This window comes from Giraffa tippelskirchi, chromosome 13, assembly GCF_054371585.1.
Source record: "Giraffa tippelskirchi isolate mGirTip1 chromosome 13, T2T-mGirTip1v1.2.pri, whole genome shotgun sequence".
NCBI classification, from domain to species: domain Eukaryota; kingdom Metazoa; phylum Chordata; class Mammalia; order Artiodactyla; family Giraffidae; genus Giraffa; species Giraffa tippelskirchi.
In genome coordinates this window covers 31,912,533-31,934,849 of record NC_137287.1, presented here as the reverse complement: position 1 = coordinate 31,934,849, position 22,317 = coordinate 31,912,533, and the positions used below count along the sequence as shown (strand labels likewise).

At 51.4% G+C, this 22,317-nt stretch overlaps 2 protein-coding genes across 8 annotated transcripts in view; one reads left to right on the top strand and one right to left on the bottom strand.

Moving 5' to 3' along the window:
- The first annotated feature begins 1,478 nt into the window (after nucleotides 1-1,478).
- Nucleotides 1,479-20,883, top strand: NUBP1 (NUBP iron-sulfur cluster assembly factor 1, cytosolic). 7 transcript variants are annotated; one of them, XR_014074140.1, is made up of 11 exons: nucleotides 1,479-1,524; nucleotides 1,604-1,708; nucleotides 3,336-3,469; nucleotides 8,392-8,460; nucleotides 12,957-12,989; nucleotides 13,744-13,834; nucleotides 14,448-15,204; nucleotides 16,017-16,288; nucleotides 16,582-16,684; nucleotides 19,785-19,868; nucleotides 20,593-20,883. XR_014074140.1 is itself a non-coding variant. In XM_081561079.1 (11 exons), exons 1-11 carry the CDS (start codon nucleotides 1,506-1,508, stop codon nucleotides 20,649-20,651), a joined length of 963 nt encoding a protein of 320 aa, XP_081417205.1. In that variant the 5' UTR covers nucleotides 1,479-1,505; the 3' UTR covers nucleotides 20,652-20,883. The 7 variants fall into 7 exon arrangements, 6 of the variants coding, with proteins under 6 accessions (XP_081417205.1, XP_081417207.1, XP_081417208.1 ...); XM_081561079.1 differs by having other exon boundaries at nucleotides 14,448-14,602; nucleotides 16,178-16,288; XM_081561081.1 differs by having other exon boundaries at nucleotides 14,448-14,602; nucleotides 16,178-16,288; nucleotides 16,582-16,688; nucleotides 19,790-19,868.
- The window catches only part of TVP23A (trans-golgi network vesicle protein 23 homolog A), a 33,330-nt gene continuing 30,229 nt past the window's right edge, over nucleotides 19,217-22,317 (bottom strand). The window contains exons 7-8 of the mRNA XM_081561086.1: nucleotides 22,164-22,223; nucleotides 19,217-21,004 (exon numbers count right to left, since the gene is read on the bottom strand). Of these exons, the coding sequence (XP_081417212.1) occupies nucleotides 22,164-22,223 (60 nt within the window). The 3' untranslated portion in view covers nucleotides 19,217-21,004. The remainder of the gene's footprint in view (nucleotides 21,005-22,163; nucleotides 22,224-22,317) is intronic.

Sequence of the window (22,317 nt, the reverse complement as noted above, 5' to 3'; positions counted from 1 at the left end):
TGTGGAAAGGTGATCAGGCTGGACCACTGAGTGATGAGAAGCCACATGTGGTGGGAAATCCAGATGGACACGAGAGAGTCTTGGATCTTCTAGTCAGCCCCCGCCTGAATGAAGCCACATGACTGAGCCCAAATAAAACCAGAGGAGTCATGAGAAATAAGAAACGACTGTTGTCTTAACCGCTAGGTATCTGGGTAATTTGTTATGTAGCAATTGCTAACCGATACAGAGGAGACAGAAAGAACTAAGGGAGGCCGGTGCTCAGGCTGATGACTTGAGTGCTTCGGCAGGGGTAGCATCAGTCTCTGAGATGAGAGCTTTAGAGACAGGAACTGGTTTGAAGAGAAAGCTGTGGACACGTTTGTCATGCTCACGGGACATCCATGCAGTAAAATCCAGTAGGCTTCGATTGAGATACATGGGTTTGAACTTAGTGAGAAATAGGGGCTGGAGACTGGGAGATTTTTTCATATGGGATATCAGAGGATGTGGACAGTTTGACTAAAAGTGGTCCAAGAAAAGAGTCCTGAGGAGTGCTCGTGGTAAGAAGTGGTTCTCAAACTTTAGCGGATGATATTATTACCTGGTGAGAATGTAAAGATGCAGATTCCCAGGCCCATCCCTCTAGCTGCTGATTAAGTAGGTCAGGGATGGACCCTGGGAATGTGCTTTGCCACCTGGCTTCCAGCCTTCTGCTCCCAAACACAACAGATGGAAAATTCCATCCCAGGTGAGACAGAGGAGTTTGGCTGGGAGAGTAGGAGACCTGGAGCAAAGCTGAGAGAAGCTTTGTTTGATTTTGTTTTACTTCATCGTCATTCTTACAGCCTTGTGAGGAGGAGTAGGGAGGGGAAGGTTAGAGAACAGTAGACGCTTTCCTCCCTGCCACCGGGCAAAGGATGAGGCTAAAACCACTGGGTGAAAGGTTGATTGAGAACAAGATATTCACGTGACTTCAACATGTCACCCACAAAGTCCGTATTAATTATAAATGGAAAATGGTACCATTCCCTGGCGTGTTTCTGTTCGAGCACACATCATCTTTAAGTGATCAAGCCCTAATATCACCAATAATGGGACCAACTGGTATCATGCGCTTCCTGCTGTGCTACAATTTCAAGTGCATTCTGCTAAAAACTTTAACCTGAATTTAATTAAGGTGGTTGGGGGAGCGAGGATGGTAGGCTCTTCCTTAACTTGAATATAAAAGTGTATATAAGCTAACAGTTTTGCGTCAATCAAATCTCTTTGGTATGAAAATGGCATTGATGTAGGGCAACCCCTTTGTTTCTAGCAGACACGCTGAAGTATTTATGATAGATAACTGAGGCTCAGTTTTAAAAGGAACAGAAAACAGCCCTAAGCACAAGCCACAGGGTTCGCGCGTGCGCAGAGTCCTGTTTCGGAGACTTATTTCGCGCAGCTGGAGAGTCAGATTGAGCGCCATGAGACGGAAATGCGCAACAGCGGTTTCCGGTGACCGCGTAAGCGTCCAGGGCAGCGGAATGGAGGAGGTGCCTCACGGTGAGCGCGCGGAAGGGGCTCGGGTAGGGGTAGCTGAAAGGAGAGGAGCCATTCTAACTGTGATATTGTCTCCGCGCAGACTGTCCAGGGGCCGACAGTGCCCAGGCCGGTCGAGGGGCCTCATGTCAGGGGTGCCCCAACCAGCGGCTCTGCGCTTCTGGAGCTGGTGCTGCCGTGGACCCGGGTGAGGAAAGGGCAAGGCTTGAACGGGAAGTGAAAAGCGCTATCCCAGAAGAGGCGGGGCGTGGGCGGAGTTGCGGGATAGGAATGAGTGACAGGGTCGGGGCCCAGAGGAGGCGGGGTGGGGACGTCTGCAGATAAGGGGCGGGGCTTGAGGAATGACTGACAGAAACGGAGCCTGGAGGGGAAGAACGTGGAGAAAATTGGCGGGATCAGGGCGGAGCCTGAATCAGTGACTGGCGTGGAGTCCAAAAGGGTCTCGGGGGGGGGCGGGGCAGGGCTGAAGGTCGGCAGGGGTGAGGGGTGGGGCGAAAAGTTTGAGTGACAGCAAGTGGAATTGGTCGGAAGGAGGGCGGCACCAGCAGGAACAGAGTATAAACTTGGAAGTCAGGGAGCTTGGGCTTAAATCCTAGCTCTGCCAGCTGTTTTCTTTGAACAAAATTTCCGTCCTTTTTGAGGAGCACTTCTCCCATGAATTCAGCAGAAGTATGAATTCATCACTTGCAGGCACAGTGTTCTGTGCTGGGTACACAGCTGTGATTGAGACAGATGAGGTCATTAAGAAGCCTTAACCTCGCTGACCCTCCGTTTCCTCATCAAACTGGGCAAAAACAGTTATAATGTTTTAAGGGTTTGAGCTAGGAGGAAATACTGAAAGCATAGTACTATAAATGTGTAATAATGATGGTTATCGGTGACAGGTACTAAGTGCCTGAAGTTTGTCAGCATCTCACTCCCAGCACTCCTGACATTCAAGACTGGATAATTCTTTGTTGTGAGTGTGTCTCTGCCCTGAACACCGCAGGGCATTTAGCAGCATTCCTGGCCTCTACCCACTACACGTGGGCAGCACTCCTTCCTGCGGCAACCAAAAACATCCGGAGACGTTGCCAAATGCGTCCTGGTGGGGTTTGCCCCAGGTTGGGAATCACTGCTGTATTCAGAGCTGTGTTCTGGAGCTGGGAATATAGTGTGAACACTGCAGAGTTCTCTGCTTCATGGACTTTATGTTCAAATAGAGGAGATAAATGAGTAAACCAAGAAGTAAGGAACTCTCATGTGCTAGTAGCCTTGTGGGTTTGTTTTTGGGGGGTTTTTTTTGGATTTTTTGTAGCTCTTATTACTACCATTGGTGAGGTGCTGTTTCACTCACGATCGCTTGAAATAGTTGAGGACTTACCTCCTTCCAGCCCATCAAAAGAGTGACATTCCAAGAAAGACAAATATCATATGACATTGCTTTTATGTAGAATCTAAAAGAGTGGTACAAATGAACTTATATACAAGACAGAAATAGTGTCTCAGATGTAGAAAACAAACTTATGGTACTGGGGCGGGGTGGGGGGGTGATAAATTGGGGGATTGAGATTGACATATACACACCACTATATATAAAATAGGTAACTAATAAGGGCCTACTGTGTAGTACAGGAAACTCTAATCAGTACTCTGTAATGACCTGTATGGGAAAAGAATCTAAAAAAGGATGGATATATGTACAGATATAATTGACTCACTTTACTGTACAGCAGAAATGAACATAACATTGTAAATCAACTCTACTGCAATAAAAATTTAAAAACTAAAAGATTGAGTCAGGGGCTTGGTCACCTGACTTGCTTTCTTTGCAGCCATAGAGGAAATCAAAGAAAAAATGAAGACGGTGAAACACAAGATCTTGGTGTTGTCTGGGAAAGGCGGCGTTGGGAAAAGCACGTTTAGTGCCCACCTGGCCCACGGCCTAGCGGAGGATGAAAACACACAGGTGGGACCTTGGGGGAATCTGGGAGAGGCTCCTTCCTTTCTCAGGGCTCATGATGGCTGGCAGGGGGATGATTCGTTTGCAACAGTTGAAGTGGCCTCTTTGGAATTTAGATCCCTGCAGAGGGAACAAGGAAATGAAAGGGGGTTGAGCAATGAAATGAATATTTCATTGGGTTCTCTAGCCATGAACGTGGATACCAGGTGTACATTTCTCTAGGCTTGCCGATTATTTATTATGTTCAGTTCAAGCTTCTTTCTCTTTATGGATCTTTATGAAACCCCCTTTCTGTCTTTTCTAGCCAGAGGTCTCCCAACAAGAGCCTGTCTTTTTATGGCCTGTGAGCTTTGGGTGGCTTTTACATTTATGAATGGTTGTTTTTACAGTGTTAAAACCTATGTATCATCCTGGGTTTTGCCCACAAAGCCTAAAACACTTTCCATTTGGCCCTTGAAAACGCTTGCTGACCCCTGTACTAGGCCATTACCCACATACACGGAGGAGCAGGAAAATTCAGATTCCCCAGGGCCGCTCTCAGGATTTCAGCTTTAATAAAAGGTATGAGAGGGAGAGGAAGAGAAAAATTTTTACCAAAAAGGTCAGCTGGAAATTTGCAGTCCCTGTGATATTAAAAAAAAACAAAATACAGATTATTCATTGGGCCTCATTCAGTTTTGCTTTGATCATAGAACATGACCCCAATATTCACTTTGATTACGGTGTTATACCTGATGAAACCATGAATACTGAGGTTTTTATTTTATTTTTTTTTAACACAGAATGCATTCCACCTTTTTGGTTTTGCCAAAACTCTGTGTAGATTGCCAACTGTTTTTCCACCAGAGGACTGTCTGGGGCCTGCAGAGGGGTTTGGTGTAACATAGAAACAGTTTTATTATGCTCACGTTGAAAGCCATTACAGACCATTTCAATTCTTTCCACTGTCTTGGTGTGTGCCTTCTTTCATACATTGATGCATTTTTGAAAATTAGTTTTCTCTTTTTGCATTTTGAATGTTGGACTTTATTTTATATGTATAAAGGCTAACTTTTCATATTTGTCTTATAACTGACTAATGGCCTCTCCCCTTTATTTGGCCTTTTTATTAAGATAGTACTAGCACGGACTGTAGAGTACTTTTAATTTAATTTGACATTTCAAAACTGCCACATATTGCCAATTATTTTTTTAAAAACTCTAAAAACTGTATAAATGCCAGTGCTTTCTACTTGTGTGAGATAAACCATTCTATCCCAGTATGAAGTAGCATCCTAAGTTCTTAATAAAATAAAGGCTAAATTTCCTCCACGAAAACAACCCAGTAAAGGCAGCTACCATGGGCAGGGGGATGCAGCCCACCATTCCAGCCTGCCCTCAGTATGTGTGTACACACACAAATGCAAAACGGCCTCTTTGATACCTCACCAAGAATTCTGGGAATATATATTTTTTAAATCATTGGGTTTAAAAAGAGTTGACTTCAGGGGTCAGCAGACTTTTTATATAAAGCACCAGATGGTAATTATTTTAGGTTTTGTAGGTTATACAGTTTCTTTAGCAACTCTCAGTTCTGCCCGTTGAACACAAAAGCAGCCTGTGAACAAATGACTGTGGCTGTGTTCTAATAAAACTTTGAATTTCATAATTGTCACATGTCATGAAATAAATATATTCTTTTGATTTTTTTCCCCCCTACTCTAAAAACATAATAGCCATTCTTAGCTGTGGTCTGTAAAAAACAGGTGGCATTCTGGGTTTGGCCCCCGCGTTGTAGCTCGCCAGCCCCTGGTTTGGTTTGTAGCCCAGCTGCACCGGTGCTAGCTGGAGAAGAACTTTGTTGCAAGAGGACTGAAAAGAAACGCTGGGGAGGCTGTGGCCTTCTGGAGACAGCGCCGAGGCGGGACTAGGGGGTCTGGAAAGCTTGGTGTTTCTCTCATTGACTGTGGCTCTGAATTCTGCTTGTAACTCATTTCTCTTCCGATTGTTTTATGATGTGTGGAGCCACTCCCATTGGCCTGCCTGACTGATGTGGGCTTCTCTGGAATCTGATATCTGTTACCCAAGGTGTGCTTGAGGGATCTGGCGAAAGAGAGAAGGGACTTCCCGGGGCCAGCTGGGCAGCAGGTTGGAGAAGGCGTCCTCTGGACTCTGATGGCAGCTGGTAGAAGGTGGCGGGAGGAGGTATAGGCAGAGGCACAGAGCTGGAACCGCCAGGGCAGACTGGACAGGCGGGCAGGGCAGGGCTGCTGCTGCTGCTGCAGTGGAGGAGCCGAGTATGGGACTGGGCCAGCCCAGGAGGCTTTAATGCCCCAGGAAGGCATTCCCATGGGAAAGTGGCATGGTCTGAGCTTTGCTACAGCAGCAGTCGAGTGTGTTGTCAGAGGGTGATGGTGAACCAGCAGGAAATGTTGGTCTTGTCTCCATGAGGGCCCACAAGGTCATAGCCAGGGCGGTGGCTGGAACCAGTGGCAGGAAATGAGAGCAAAGCTGGGGAGATGGAATAGCAGGGTGTCTAACTGCTGGAGAAGAGGGAGGGTCTGAAGTCTAGCTGAACCTGTGGGGCCAGAGGGGGGTGAGGTCTAGTATGGTGGCCAGGAACACAGGCTCTGGAGTCGATCTGCCCACCATCACCTCCCAGCACTGCCCACACCACTGCTGTAACCGTGGGCAGGTTATCAGACTCTCTCTGCCTCAGTGTTCTCATCTGTAAAATGGGACTCAGTCCTGAGTGAGATGATGCATGTAACTGTAAAATGCTTAACACGACGCTTTATGCATAGGAAGTGCTCAATCAGTGTCCCTGATAGTCATCATTATTATTCCAAATAATAAGCCTCCAAGAGTCTAGTCCAGATCAGAGTCCCTCTAGAGGTCCAAAGAGTGTGCCTGATGTGGGTCTGCCAGGGTCCCTGCTGCCCCCAACCTGAGTTAGCAGCCTTCCACCTTGATGTGCAGGATCTTAGAGAAGCCGGGCCTCCAATGTAGGGCCTGGAGCTTTGTTACCATGTTCTCAAACAGCTTCTGGGCCTCAGGACTGCTGGGCTCTGAAATAATCGGCAATTCCACTACCTGGAGTATGGAGGGGGTGAAGACCATCACGGGAATGAATGTGCATGATATCTTTCCTGCATCTTTCACTCAAGATACCCCTTCTGTTGGGGGTGGGATGATGTATTAATAATTCCTCAAAAGGAAATTGGTTAAACTGTTCCCAAAAGAGAGTGAGACATTCTAGGCCGAGGAGAAGGCAATGGCAACCCACTCCAGTACTCTTGCCTGGAAAATCCCATGGACAGAGGAGCCTGGTAGGCTGCAGTCCACGGGGTCGCTGAGTCAGACACGACTGAGCGACTTCACTTTCACTTTTCACTTTCATGCATTGGAGAAGGAAATGGCAGCTCACTCCAGTGTTCTTGCCTGGAGAATCCCAGGGATGGGAGAGCCTGGTGGGCTGCCGTCTATGGGATTGCACAGAGTCGGACACGACTGAAGTGACTTAGCAGCATTCTAGACCGAGAGGCTAGAAACTCGAGAGTATTGACAAGAGTCTCCCATTAGGGTTGTAGGGATGGTGTAATTTCCCAGGTCCTCAGACTTGGATGTAAAGTCTCTGGACCATTAACACACACCAGCCTGAAGCCTCAAGAAGTCTTTAGGATGACTTCTGTTGCATTCTTCTTGAAGTCCAGCAGAGGGTGCATGAAGCAGATGGCAATTCAGTGTATGAACCCCTTTTCTGACCCCGGTGTGAGGTCATGTGAGGATCACAGGAGGAGATCACGGGATTGTTGAGAGAATGGAAGAGGGAAGCAAGAAACGAATTTTGGGCAAGTTAAAAAGTTACCCAGAGGTGCTGCACTTTGGATCTAAGACATAAGAGCTTTCAGGATGAATAGCTCTGCTCTTTAGAGAGTTTCTGAGAGCTGTCTCAGACCTTTTCACGTATCACATGGGGAAAGTAGGGCATTTGGGGTGGAAAGAGTCCTCCTGGGCTGGACATGTCACTAGCAAAGAACTTCTGTGTGTTTCCTTATTCTTACCTTTTCCTTTAGAAGTTGAACCTATGCCACTGTTAACCTTCAGCATCACAGGAAAACAGGGCTTGCTCAGAACTCAGCTGGAGGGTCCACTCTGGCCCTCCTCACCAGGCCCCGGGAGCCGTGGGACAAACCCTGGTGTTGGAGTCCAGAGACCTTGGTTTAAGTCCCAGCTCACTTCCTTGCTCGTTGAACAAGTCTCTGGGCATCTCTGAACCACAGTTTCTTCTTCAGTAAAGCAGAGTTATAATGATCACACACACACACCCCACCCCCACACTGAACCACAGTTTCTTCTTTGGTAAAGCAGTTATAATGATCACACACACACACACACCCTAGGACACACACATGCACACACACACACTCCAGGACACACATGCACACCACCAGGACACACACACACACACACACACACACACACACACACACACACACACACACACACACACACACACACTCTAGGACACACACACATGCACACCCCAGGACACACACACACACACACCCCAGGACACACGCACACACCCCAGGACACACACACCCCCCAGGATGTGGTAAGAACCAGGTAAACAGTGGCTGGACCTGACTCTGCAAACAACCTGATACCCTGGTTCATAAGCTCACCTTGAAAATAGGCTGTATTGAGGGTGGTGGGGGTTGAGGGGAGCATAGGAGTGTTGCAGTTGTTGGGAGTCTTGACTGTGTCTCCAAGGCCTGGAAGGGAATGTTGTAACTCTGAGATTCCACTTGGTCCACGTTTGACCCTGTTTCTCTGTGTCTCCTCCTCTCCCTCCTGTTCCTCTAACCCCGTCCCCTCCCGATTGTGCACACCCAGAGGATTGGACCTGCATTGCATCACTGCCCTGGTCTCTTCTTGTTCCCCAGGTTGCTCTTCTAGACATCGATATATGCGGGCCATCAATTCCCAAGATCATGGGATTGGAAGGAGAACAGGTAAGGGCGACATTAAAAAAAACGCCAGGAAATATTTTCTTAAAATGAACCTGAGCCCCGAGCTGCGCACCCTAAGCCAGGGGGTCAGCAAAGCGCGCATGTTTTTGCCTGGATGTGACCACGTCGGGGAGGGTTCAGTTGATGGTCTACTTTTAACAACAGCTGTGAGTTTGGGGATGGTGTGTGTAGGGGGGCAGCCCATCTGTAAGTTCATCCAAGGCGTCTGAGACGTGTTCGTTTCGATGCCGTCTTAGAGGGGAAGGGAAAGAGCAAGTCAAATGCAGAAGTCAGACACGAAAACTTCATCCTGGCTGGGAAAGCTTGAGCAGGGCTGGCAAGAGCTCTGTAGGCTGGAAGCAAGGGAATATTTCTGCCCCTGTGGTCACGGGGGAAGTGAGGGGAAGTGAGACTGCGAGGCAGGTGGGTGACGTGGGGTGGTGGAGGGGGTGCAGCCGAGCTAGGTGCCACTCCCTCCCTACACCCTGGTGCGCAGAGCCAGCCAGGAAGGGGCTCCCCAGGGGGTGCATTTTGAAGCCAGGCTGGATCGTTCTTTACTGAAGCACTGGGTGCTGCGGTTCAGAGGTGAACAAGGCAGATAAAGACCCTGCCCTCATGGGAAGGGCGGGTGACGATAGGAATCTAAGTGCAGCAAGGGGATGGGACAGATGGCAGGGAGAGGGGCCCGGGGAGCTGCTCTCTGGGAAGAGGTGGTCAAGGGCACCCTGCCCAGAGAGCCCGGAGGAAGGCATGCTGGGCTGGAGGAGTGTCCTCAGCCCAGTAACCTGTGGGGCCGGGCAGAGTGGCCTGCAGGGTGGCAGAGAGTAGCCCAGGTGGACGGGGCCAGCCCCTGGGGGCTCTGCTCAGGGCTTGGCACTTGCTTCCCACGTGCTGAGAGGCGCCAATGCCGTGTAGGGTCAGGGCGGAGCAGCGGAACCATGGCTCTGACTGCGAACCTGCGGGCGGCAGGCTCTGGAGTGTGGGTCTCCCTTCATTGTCGGTCACACGCACGTACTGCTGACTGAGCCGGCGCACAAGTAGTTTATCAAAACTGAATATCCTAATGGTGAGAAATTCCACTCTTCTTCTCCTACTCTGTTGGATCATCGGGTTTACCCCCATTTTCAAGACCAGTGACTTAGAGAATGAGTATTAATAGGAATTAATGGGTTTGGTTTTTTTTTTTTTTAAGTATGACTTCAAGTTCAGTTCAGTTCAGTCGCTCAGTCATGTCCAACTCTTTGCGACCCCATGAATTGCAGCACGCCAGGCCTCCCTGTCCATTGCCAACTCGCGGAGTCTACCCAAACCCATGTCCATCGAGTCGGTGATGCCATCCAACCATCTCATCCTCTGTCGTCCCCTTCTCCTCCTGCCCACAATCCTACCCAGCATTAGGGTCTTTTCCAATGAGTCAACTCTTTGCATGAGGTGGCCAAAGTATTGGATTTTCAGCTTCAACATCAGTCCTTCCAATGAACACCCAGGATTGATCTCCTTTAGGATGGATTGATTGGATCTCCTTGCAGTCCAAGGGACTCTCAAGAGTCTTCTCCAACACCACAGTTTAAAAGCATCAATTCTTCGGCGCTCAGCTTTCTTCACTGTCCAACTCTCACATCCATACATGACCACTGGAAAAACCATAGCCTTGACTAGACAGACCTTTGCTGGCAAAGTAATGTCTCTGCTTTTTAATATGCTATCTAGGTTGGCCATAACCTTCCTTCCAAGGAGTAAGCGTCTTTTAATTTCATGGCTGCAAACACCATCAGCAGTGATTTTGGAGCCCAAAAAAATAAAAGTCTGACACTGTTTCCACTGTTTGCCCATCTATTTCCCATGAAGTGATGGGACCAGATGCCATGATCTTAGTTTTCTGAACGTTGAGCTTGAAGCCAACTTTTTCACTCCCCTCTTTCACTTTCATCAAGAGGCTCTTTAGTTCTTCTTCACTTTCTGCCATAAGGGTGGTGTCATCTGCATATCTGAGGTTATTGATATTTCTCCCTGCAATCTTGATTCCAGCTTGTGTTTCTTCCAGCCCAGCGTTTCTCATGGTGTACTCTGCATAGAAGTTAAATAAGCAGGGTGACAATATACAGCCTTGACGTACTCCGTTTCCTATTTGGAACCAGTCTGTTGTTCCATGTCCAGTTCTAACTGTTGCTTCCTGACCTGCATACAGGTTTCTCAAGAGACAGGTCAGATGGTCTGGTATTCCCATCTCTTTCAGAATTTTCCACAGGTTATAGTGATCCACACAGTCAAAGGCTTTGGCATAGTCAATAAAGCAGAAATAGATGTTTTTCTGGAACTCTCTTGCTTTTTTGATGATCCAGCAGATATTGGCAATTTGATCTCTGGTTCCTCTGCCTTTTCTAAAACCAGCTTGAACATCTGGAAGTTCACGGTTCACGTATTGCTGAAGCCAGGCTTGGAGAATTCTGAGCATTACTTTACTAGCATGTGAGATGAGTGCAATTGTGCGGTAGTTTGAGCATTCTTTGGCATTGCCTTTCTTTGGGATTGGAACGAAAACTGACCTTTTCCAGTCCTGTGGCCACTGCTGAGTTTTCCAAATTTGCTGGCATATCGAGTGCAGCACTTTCACAGCATCATCTTTGAGGATTTGAAATAGCTCAACTGGAATTCCATCACCTCCACTAGCTTTGTTCGTAGTGATGCTTTCTAAGGCCCACTTGACTTTGCATTCCAGGATGTCTGGCTCTAGGTGAGTGATCACACCATCGTGATTATCTTGGTCGTGAAGATCTTTTTTGTACAGTTCTTCTGTGTATTCTTGCCACCTCTTCTTAATAGCTTCTGCTTCTGTTAGGTCCATACCATTTCTGTCCTTTATCGAGCCTATCTTTGCATGAAATGTTCCTTTGGTATCTCTAATTTTCTTGAAGAGATCTCTAGTCTTTCCCAATCTGTTGTTTTCCTCTATTTCTTTGCATTGATCGCTGAGGAAGGCTTTCTTATCTCTCCTTGCTATTCTTTGGAACTCGGCATTCAGATGGACCAGTGACTAAGAGTCACATATTACCTGAATTGCGTTTTTGTCAAATGTTGGGGGCGGGCAGCTCTGTAGACACAGTAGATCCATGGCCACCTAGGAGTGGGGGGAAGCATGGGGGTTGGGGGTGACACTTGAGGGGTGCAGGGTATCTTCTTAGAGTAACCAAAATGTTCTAACGTTGATTGTGGTGATGGATGTGCAATTCTGTGATTATCCTGAAGCCATTTAAGTGTACACTTTAACTGGGTGAGCTGTGTGGTATGTGAATTATATCTGAGTTGACTGTTTAAAAAAGTAGGATGTCATCAGGAAAAATGGACCTTGTCTTTTGGCTCCAATGTTGCCTGAAGCATAAATTCTAAGACTGATGTGCAGTTAGAAATTGCCTAAGTTCCAGTTTCATAGAAAAGCGTCGGTGTGGACTTCAACCCTGGCAGTTTGTTGTTGCTTAGTCGCTAAGTTGTGTCCAACTGTTTTTTGACCCCAGGGACTAAGGCCTGCCAGGTTTCTCTGTCCATAGGATTTTCCAGGCAGTAATACTGGAGTGGGCTGCCATGTTCTTCTCCAGGGGATCTTTGCAACCCAGGGATAGAACCTCAGTCTCTTGCCTTGGCAGGCGGATTCTTTACCACTGAAGCAACCAGGGAAGCCCTCACCCTGGTGGTTAGTGAACACCTAACTGGAAAGGGTCTGGCTCTTGAAATAGCCCCAGCTTCCCGCCGACACCCCTTTTCCAAGGCCTTGTCCCCTGGGGCAGCAGCTCAGCCCTGCAGCTCAGGCCACCAGCGGGAGGGTTCCGTGTCCACTGCTTCACTCAGAGTCGTCCCTCCACTCCTTACGGAGGCTGCCTCGCTGTTCCACAGTTACCTGCATCTTCGCAGCAACCCCCAACCGATTTCTGTCACACTTTTAAAATCCCCCAGGTGACACCGGACTCTGATAAACACTGGTTCCCTGACTGGACATTTAAGCAGTTTCCAGGTCACCCAGCCTGGGAGGGGAAAGCCTGTTCACTCTGTCATCTGTATCCCTGGCTTCCCACGTGGCGCTAGTGATAAAAAACCTGCCTGCCGATGCAGGAGACATAAGAGACACAGGTTCAATCCCTGGGTCGGGAAGATCCCCTGGAGGAGGGCACAGCAACCCACTCCAGGATTCTTGCCTGGAAAATCCCATGGACAGAGAAGCTGGGTGGGCTACAGTCCGTAGGGTCACAAAGAGTCGGACACGACAGAAGCGAGTGAGCACGCACCTGTATCACCTAACTCCAACCCCCGATGTTCACTCCCTGTTAAGAATTCAGTGGCAGCCTTTAAGACGACGAATCGTAATTTATAAAATTGTCGATTTTATAATTATATAATTTATAAAATTGTAATTTATAAAACTGTCCTCCTACTGTGTAAACTTTGCATGTAGAGCATGACCAGGCTGTGTAATTTCTCACAAATGAGATAGGCTCCTGTTCCCACAGGTTCACCAGAGCGGCTCAGGCTGGTCTCCAGTGGTGAGTGCCCACCCCAGGCCTTCCCTTCGGGGTGGTGTGTACATGACGGAGAGTGGTGGGCTGGCAATCAGTGACTATTTATCAGTCAACAGGTAGTCATTGAGGCACCTTCCTGGGCATGAGGGATCCAGTTACAACCAGAGATTGGCTCAGAGGGGAGCGCTTTCCAGTCTGTGGGCCACACAGTTGCCACCATCATAGATGGAAAGTAGTGATATGCAAATGAATGACCATGGGCCTTTTCCAATAAAACTTTATGTACGAAACCAGAAGCAGGGCCAGCCAGGTTAAAGCAGCAAGTTTGTTGTTGTTTAGTCGCTCTGTCACGTCTCTTTGTTGTGTCTCTTTGCAACCTCATGGACTGCAGCACACCAGGCGTCCCCGCCCTTCACTGTCTCCCAGAGTTTGCTCAAATTCATGTCCACTGAGTCCATGATGCATCCAACCATCTCATCCTCTGTCACCTCCTTCAGAGGAGAGAGTATTTGTTTATTTCAGCTGAGTTCACTGTCATTGCCACCTAGGGCCATATGGTAGCTTTCAATCCCCCCAAATATGGTAACCTTTTTTTTTTAATGATTTTTTTTGGGGGGGATGGGGGAGAGATTTAAGGATTCAAAAAGTGAATATATACTCACATCACATAGTAACTTTGCCCCCTCAATTTCTTCTGCCAGTGCTCAGACACAAGACATAGGGGAAGTGCCTGGCACTGTGATTTGAAGTAAAATGTCTCTTGCATCATCCTTTCCAGTTCCTGGAAGACAACTTGGGGGTGATGTCAGTGGGTTTCTTGCTCAGCAGCCCTGACGATGCCGTCATCTGGAGGGGACCAAAGAAAAACGGTTTGTCACTCTGCTTTCTGTCTCTAGTCATGTCCTTCCAGGGACAGAAGCGAATCCCATCCCAATCGGATGGCCTGTGTCTCTGGTGGCCTCTTTCTTCACTGGTTGAAGAGAGCCCATAGAAATTCCGATTTTATGTAATAAATACAACATTAAAAATTTTCATATCTCTGATGGGTTTTTCTCTCCTGAAAAACCCACCTAATCCTAAAACAATCCCTCTGGTGGTTTGTGCTCTTGTTTGTGTCAGAGAGAGGAGGGTGTCGGGTTAAGTCAGTACCAGTTTGACAGGGTGTCCAGACTGCAGGTACGGAAGTGCCAACCTGGGCAAGGCTCCTCAGCCTCGCTGCTGTGATGTTCCAAGCCAGACAATCCCTTGTTGGGAGGGTGTGGGGAGTGGACGGTCCTCCGCATCACAGAGTGTTAGCAGTTCCCCGGCCTCTCCACCCTGGAGGCAAGTAGGAGACCCTCCCTAGTTTTGGACAAGCCCCCAGGCACTGCCAGACCCCACCGATGGAGCTCATAGACGAGCTGTGCACAAGGGTCAGGAGCTGTGCTTTTTGTAGGGTCAGAGGACAGGAGACAGCGTGCATTACCGTGGCCTCCCCCGCAGGCATGATCAAGCAGTTCCTCCGCGACGTGGACTGGGGTGAGGTGGACTACCTCATTGTGGACACTCCACCCGGGACATCGGACGAACACCTCTCAGTGGTGCAGTACCTGGCCGCGGCGCACATTGACGGGGCGGTGATCATCACCACGCCGCAGGTGAGCGAGGGCCGGGCGGAGCGGGGTCCACGCTGCACCGCACCAGAGGGTCTCTTTGTCCCACGGCCTGAGACCCTGGGCTCCCCAGCACCCTGGCTGGGACCCGCAGAAACCTTGTTTATCTTTAGTTCAGCCATTGTCGGTGGACAGGGAGGCATGAGGTGGCTGGGGTGGGGGCTGGCTAGAGCAGGGGTGAAAGGGGGCCCGGCCCGAGGATGGCAGTGGAAAGAAGACGAATTCTTCATTAGAAATGTTTCCTGATGGATATTAAACAGAGCTGGGCCACCAGCAGTGCCCTCTTAGGCCCTTAGACTCACCGTGCTCTTGAGAGCAAGTCCCAAAGAAGTGACCTTCAAGGACAGTGTGATTGGGGCGTCCACCCTGATGGCGGGTGCTGATAGCGGGCAAGGCTTCCCACGTGGGGCAGGGACATGTGGGGACTCTGCCTTCTGTGAACCTAAAACCACTCTAAAAATGGTCAAAAGCAACAGCAGCAATCAAGTTGACACAAGAGTGGCCTCTCCAATACCATATTTACTGTGAAAGAAAAGCGAGTCCCCTGAGGTTCAGGAGGAGGAGAGCGGCTGTTCCCCAGGAAGCCGGTGAGGACGTGCTATGTTTGTGCTTCTGTGTCTGTCACTTCTCTAGAAAACAGGACTTCAGGCTGGGCACACCCACTTCCTCGGAGCCTTGCACATCCAGCAGCTGGCTTTCTTTGGCGGTCATTTTTGAGAAAGCAGGGCTTTTAGAGGACAGTAGGGAGAGAACCAGAGGTACCCTAAGGAGATGCTTAGTACCAGTGGGTTTACTTTCTAGTCAAGCCCTTTTGTCTGCACCCCAGCCTCCAAGGGCTCAAGGGACAAACGTGGGCCTCAGGAGAATAGACTCAAAGCCCGGGTTCACTGGGGGCCCATGACCATTAAAGCCGTACTTGACAGCACACAACACTTGGAGATGCTTAAAGGTGGATTGGGGAGGGTACTAAGCTCTGATTACCCACGCTCCTCACACTGTAAGGTACACAGAGTCCAGAAGTGAATTTGCAGGGCTCCAAACCCGGTAATATTCCTTATTTTCTTTTGGTCCATAAAGTTGTGGTCATGATAACTGAGGTCAGAGGTTGGCAGACTTTTTCTGTTAAGGGCCAGAGAGGAACTATTTCAGGCTTTGCGGGTCACAGGGTCTCTGTTTCAACCCCCAGTGGTACCATTATGGGATAAAAGTGGCCAGAGGTAACGTGATGGTCAGGCTGTGCTCCAGAAGAACTCGATCTTCGAAAACAGGCAGCCAGGCGAGCCTGCAGGCTGCCCCCACCCCCCCGCCTAAAACAGGGCTCACACGTGGTTGCATGAAACACGGAACAGCTGTCCAGTCGCTAAGTTGTGTCTGACTCTTTGCAACTCTGCATTGGCAGGCAGATTCTTTACCGTTGAGCCACCAGGGAAGCCCTTACGTACAGAGTCTCTAAAGCTTCACGGCAGTGACCCTGCGGCCCTGCAGCCGTCCCTCCACCACGCGATTGTTCCCTGTCTGTGGTCAGACTCTGAAATAACCAGTCTTCTGGAACCTTAACAGGAAGTGTCGCTCCAGGATGTCCGGAAAGAGATCAGCTTCTGCCACAAGGTGAAGCTGCCCATCATCGGGGTGGTGGAGAACATGAGTGGCTTCATCTGCCCCAAATGCCAGGTGAGAACGCGTGCCCCAAATGCCAGGTGAGAACGCGTTCCCCAAGGTCCCGGCCTCCGCGCTTGGGGAAATGGTGTGGTTGGGTCTCTGGGAAACCGTTTCTGCTTTCCTCATCATTTGGGAACTGGAATCATAGTTTTTTTTAAAAAAAAAAAAACCTCTGTTGCTGATTTAATGGAAATTCTTTTCACATTCAGAAGAGCCTTTTTTTTTTTAAGTTTCTTTAAAATGTGTTCCATTCATACGGTTCTGACACAAACTCAGGATTCCTCCCCTTTCACATTGCCTCCCAGAAAGAGTCTCAGATATTCCCACCGACGACGGGGGGTGCAGAGGCCATGTGCCAGGACCTGAAGATCCCGCTGCTTGGCAAAGTGCCTTTGGATCCACGTATAGGTAGGTGTGCCCCCCAGCTGAAAGCAGCAGGGAAACACGCGGGCGTGTGGTGAGGGAGCAGAAGGGCCTCGGGGAGGCGGGAAGGGCCCGCAACAGTGGAGGAGAGACTGGTCATGGAGGCACCTGGCGCAGGGGGGCGGGAGGAGAGGAAGTCGCCAAGGAGAGGGGCCAGGCAGGGGTGACCGGGGAGAGGAGGTGAGGGCATGTGTCCGAGTCCTGTCTCACACAGGAATTAGGGCCTGGCGTGAAAGTCATCGACAGAATTAGCCTTGAGAACCCCAAGGAAGGGCCCCCCTTGTCCTGTCTGCAGAGAAGCCCGGCACAACCCTTCTGATGCCCGGATGGGTGAGCAGGAGGGCACGTCGCTGGCCTGCCTTCAGGGGTCGTGCTCCTCTCTGGGTACCAGAGTCCTCGGAGGCCCCACCTCCACGCCACACTCACTCCAGGGCATCAGCTTGGTGCGTGGAGCAGGGGGACAGCCACCCCCTCTTTCAGTGACACCCACCACCGAATTTCCTTCCCCACCATGACAGAGTCAGGCTTGCTGAAGTTAGATGTGTCCGTGACGAGGAAGTGGGGCAGTGAGGTTATGCAGACAAGGCCTAAGGGGCCAAGGGTGTCTGTCGGGAGGTCAGAGCCCAGGTGTGGGCGGCTCTGCAGCCAAGCCTCGTGGTTTGGACCCCAGCTGTCAGGAAATGTGACTGGGGAGGGTGGGTGCTGTGTGTGCTTAGAGGCTGAGGCTGTGGGCGACTGCACTGGTTGAGAGGCGGTTAGGGCTGGACCTAGCCGGCCATCAGCGTGGAGAGGAAGGGACACAGAGGGGAAGCGACAGGCTGTGACAGGTGGAGAGAAGGAGGTGTCCCTGACGTCCATGCTGCCCAGTGTGACCTCCTGGGGAGCTGGAGACGCCACCCAGGACCAGCGAGCACGGGAGAGCCGGCTCCCTGCTGGCACCGTGTGGAGCGGGCAGGGCCCTAGCTTGTCAGCTGGGGAGAGGTCAGGAGCAGAGGGGGCCATGTCCATGATGGGGGGATGGCGTAGAGGGGGCTGAGAGCACAGTGTGGAAGAGGCCTGCGTCTAGGAGGGGGGCGGGAAGACCCCAGAGAGCCCCGGGTGCCCAGCAGGGTGGCCTCTGGAGCCCCCTCGATGGTTCCCACCTCCAGCAGCACTTATGGTACCTGGTTCCCCTCCGGGAAACAACACTGGATGCTTTTCCAGCCTTCCCAAGTGTCGTCTTTGCATTGACCAGCGTGTCCCTTGGGGTCATAGGAGCAGGTAGTGCCCCTCAAAGCCCCTGGAGCTAGGCTGGCCGCGCGAGTGTGTGGGGCCAGGTGGGCGGTGGGTCTGAGTGGTCACTCCCGCCAGCTGCAGGCTGCGGTGGTCTCAGTCCTCAGAGCTCCTGGTAGGAGACATGGCCGGACAGCCTCGGGCCTCAGTCCTGAACTGAGAGGACGCGGTGCCATCCAGTGGGCACGCCCCCATGTGATGGCACACATCACCAGACCTCACCTCTAGTTGAAACCGCAGGACTGGGGGCAGCAAGCGTGGGAAGGGATGGGGTGAACACCGCCACATGCTGCAGTGAGGTGGACAGGGCCCTGTGAGGCCGCCGAGGCCCTCAGAGCCACTTTGTGCAGTGAGGGAACCGCCCCATCACCGGGGACAGACGGGAGGCTGTGGAGGCCGTGCACAGCCCCTGTGGGACCATGCAGCGAGGGAGCTGCCAGGCTTTGGCGTCGGGATCCCAGCCTCCCAGCCCCTCGCCCCAGGCCCCTGGAACCCCGCCACCGCCCCCATTGCCCCTCCACTGGCTCTGGGCTTGGGCAGGACCTTGCCGGGCTCTGAGCCTCAGGCTCACCTGTTAGGTAGGGATGGTGATGGAGCCACCGTGGGGGCTGCACGGGTGGACGGCATATGCGAGGAGAGTGGTCTCGGACAGGGCAGGGCCCAGGAGAGGGGAGGTTTGTGGAAGTGGGGAGCCCACCAGAGTGAGTTGTGAGGGTTCGGGCCGGTCTTCTGGGAAGGGGAGGACGCCGGGTGAACATGAGGAGGAAGTGGCCCCACGAGCCTGCTGTGGGACCGGTGACTTCCCAGACCTGGTCCTGCGGCCAGGAACTCGGAGGCTTCCCTAGCTGCTTCTACCCACAGTGCCCAGGCCAGTGCGTGGGGCCCCACTCTGCACCCCCAAACACCCGGGTGTCCCTGTCCCACCCACCAACATGCTGGGGAGACGATTGCTCCGCAGTTGGCCTGGCCAGGGTCCCCCCAGAGGCTGGGGAGCAGCTGTGGGTTGTGGGACCACTGATCCTGCTTCTCCAGCAGGGGCTGGGGGGGCGGGGGCAGGGTCTACTCAGGACCTGACAGGAGAGGAGCTCGCCGCCAGGCCAGGCCCCGCCCCATGCCCACCTGGATGGGTTGATGCCAACGTGGAGTGACCTTCAAGATATAGTTACACAGGGAGAAAGCAACGAGTGGAATATGTGTATGCGCCCAAGCATTTAAAAAAAAAATACTTTAGTGTGTATATGTGTGTATATGCCACACTTACATGCATTTACTATTTCTAGAAAGACAGCTGACACCCCAGTAGCTTCCCTTGAACTCATTCTTCACGGTTAACCTTCTGTCCTCTGTACTCTTTCAGTCTGAGCCTTCATTATCTTCTTACTGGAGAACAAATCCATCTTTTTAAAATGCAGGTTCCCAGGCCCACCAGGAGCTGCTAAATCGGTTCTTTGTGGGGCCCTGGAACATGCATTTGCCACATTTCCCCCAGAGGGTTCTCAGGCGCACGCGCGCGCACGCGCGCACGCACGCACGCACGCACGCACGCACACACACACACACACACACACACACTAAACAGCATTGCCCAGGCACAGGTCAGATCCATGAGGCAATGCCAGCCAGGCTCGCTGCAGGGTGGAGGGGAGGCAGGCGAGGTCCCAGAGACCCCGACGTCCTGTCTCAGCTTTGATCTTCATTACAAGGGAGGTGGGCCCGAGATCTTCCGTGTCACAGGCACAGAAGGAGCCCCAAGTTCAGGTCACCACTGTGTTTTCTTCGTGGGTTTTAATTTTCCTTGCTTTGTTTCTTTAAGGTAAGAGCTGCGACAAAGGACAGTCTTTTTTGGTGGAAGCGCCGGATTCACCAGCCACTGTCGCCTACAGAAGTATAATTCAGAGTAAGTGGTTAAGGGGACCTGTGAATCCAGAGGGCCACGGGGCCAGGAAGTGACGCACGTGAGCAGAGTGGGCTTGGGAGAGAGAAGATCCCGTTCGGGGTCGTGAATGGCCATGCAGCCTCCGTGGGGACATGGGGGTGGTGGGGTCTGGGATGACCCCCTCAGCCCAGGAAGCCAGGAGTCTGGGAAAATCTTCCAGTCCGTCAGTGTTGTGAACTAAGTCATAGCTTAAAAACACGGTGAGGGTGAAGTTTACAGTATAGGAAATATTAATATTACACCTCAGTAAAATTGTAAAAAGAAATTAAGAAGAAAGGGGGGGAAAAAAGGGCACAGTGAGCCAAACCAGACCCAGGTGCAGGCCTGATTCAGTCAACGGACAGCTGTCAGAGACGAAGTTGAGTCAGTAGTTAAAGCTCCAGGCTCCTGGCTTGTGGCTGAGCCCTGCCGGCCTAGTGAAATAGCGTCCAGGGTAAATAACATTTCCGGGATCCTCAATTTGTAGAATGGGCCGACAGGAGGCCTCCAGCTGTGGTTGTAACCACCGACGGGCAGCCAGCAGTACTGGGCTCACTTGCAGAGATTCAGGGCATCAGCTGAGATGGGACTCTGGGGTGAATTAAGCCACCCGGGGACTCTGCCCCATTTAGACGCGGCCTCGCCAGCACAGGGCAGGGCCACCGAGAGTCCCCAGCGCTTCTGCGCCTGCCATCCTGTTTTCCAGGAATCCAGGAGTTCTGTAGTCAGCGTCTGCCAGAAGGAGAGAACCTCGTCGGCTCCTGAGACAGGAGGCCGTGAAGAATGGAAGCAGCGTATCCTGTCCGTCACGCCTGGCCAGTGTGGGGACAGAGCACGGGTCACAGGCAGAGAGGGACCAGCCCCGGGCATGGCGTGAAGTCACTTTTTCAGAGACACTTTAATCATCTAGCATTTGTACACTTTCCTTTAGAACGTGTGTAAAGGGCGTTCTTTACAGATGTGCCATTTAAAAAATAAAAACAGCACCTCAAACCTCTGTCCCGAGGCCTGCTTCTCGTGAAAACCCAGTAGCTCGTGGGTCATGGAATTCTCTTCTCTGTCAGAAGCTGTCCCATCACAGAACCTCACTTGTGCCTTTGCTGCCTTGGAAAATAAGCCTGAAAAAGAACCAGAGGGATAAAGGGAAGAACGTATGGCTTCGCTGTAGCATTGTTCTTGTGGTTTAGTCACTAAGTCATGTCCGAGTCTTTGCAGCCCCCATGGACTGTAGCCCGCCAGGCTCCTCTGTCCATGCAATTCTCCAGGCAAGAATACTGGAGCGGGTTGCCATTTCCGACTCCAGGGAATCTTCTCAACCCAGGGATCAAACCTGGGTCTCCTGCATTGGAAGGCGGATTCTTTACCACTGAGAGCGTAGTGCAGACACTGTTGTCAGATGGAAGAAAAATTCAAATAGCGACGCAGCCTCCCACTGGGGCTTGGGCCAAGGTCAGTGCGCAGGATGCGGCCAGGCGTAGTCAAAAACCTGCACATCACCCACATGAACAGAATTGGGGGTCAGTGCAGACACCCCATAAAGGAATTACATGTTCACTATATCCATCAGTGGGCTTCCCTGGTGGCTCCGCTGGTAAAGAATCTGCCTGCAATGCAGGAGACCCCGGTTCGAGCCCTGGGTCGAGAAGATCCCCTGGAGGAGGGCATGGCAACCCATCCAGTATTCTTGCCTGGAGAATCCCCATGGACAGAGGGGCCTGGCGGGCTACAGTCCATGGGGTCGCAAAGAGTCGGACACAACTGACTAAGCACGGCACACATATCTGGCAATTTCCAGTGCCAGACATGACAATTGACAGGGTTTTTAAAGTTACATGAAAGGAGAGATGCAAAGTGTAAGGGAGACTTATTGCCATGAGACACTCACTGTTTGAAAGACACAGGAACTGAGAGCAGCTCAGGGACGAGGAAATTCCCATCTCCCCCCTGGCTCCGGGCACGGAAGTGGAAGGGGCACACGTCCGCTCTTCTTTCCCACTCCTCTCGTCATCTGCCCCCCTCACCTGCCCAGGGTCAAATCTGCACCTTTTCAAGGTGAGGAAGGTGGGACCCCTCTAAAGGGCCGTGAGGCCACACAGCCCAGGAAGGCCCAGCACACAGGTTGGTCCCCACCCTCACCCCTGCTGTGCACACAGGCCGCTCAGGCCCCCTGGGACGCCCACCCAGACCACAAGCCCAGCTGAGCCCAGGGGAGCCACGCTTCCACGAGAACCCCTAGCCCTGCACGGTCCAGGCCACCACCTCGACCCCACCGCTTACCTAATGCTTGTGAATCTCTAGCCCATCAAGGCCAGGCTTCTGAAAGTCGCTGGGACAGGTCTGCAAAGGGAAGAGAAAGCCCTGGCTTTCTGTCCCATGTCTGTGTGGCCTGACTGCCGAATCAAGGCCAGAGCAAGCCCACGGTGAACCGAAA

Coding starts and splice junctions, on each gene's coding strand:
- NUBP1 (XM_081561079.1), top strand. Junction 16,289..16,581: donor TCATCTGCCCCAAATGCCAG/GTGAGAACGCGT, acceptor ATTGCCTCCCAG/AAAGAGTCTCAGATATTCCC. Junction 19,869..20,592: donor CTACAGAAGTATAATTCAGA/GTAAGTGGTTAA, acceptor CCTGTTTTCCAG/GAATCCAGGAGTTCTGTAGT.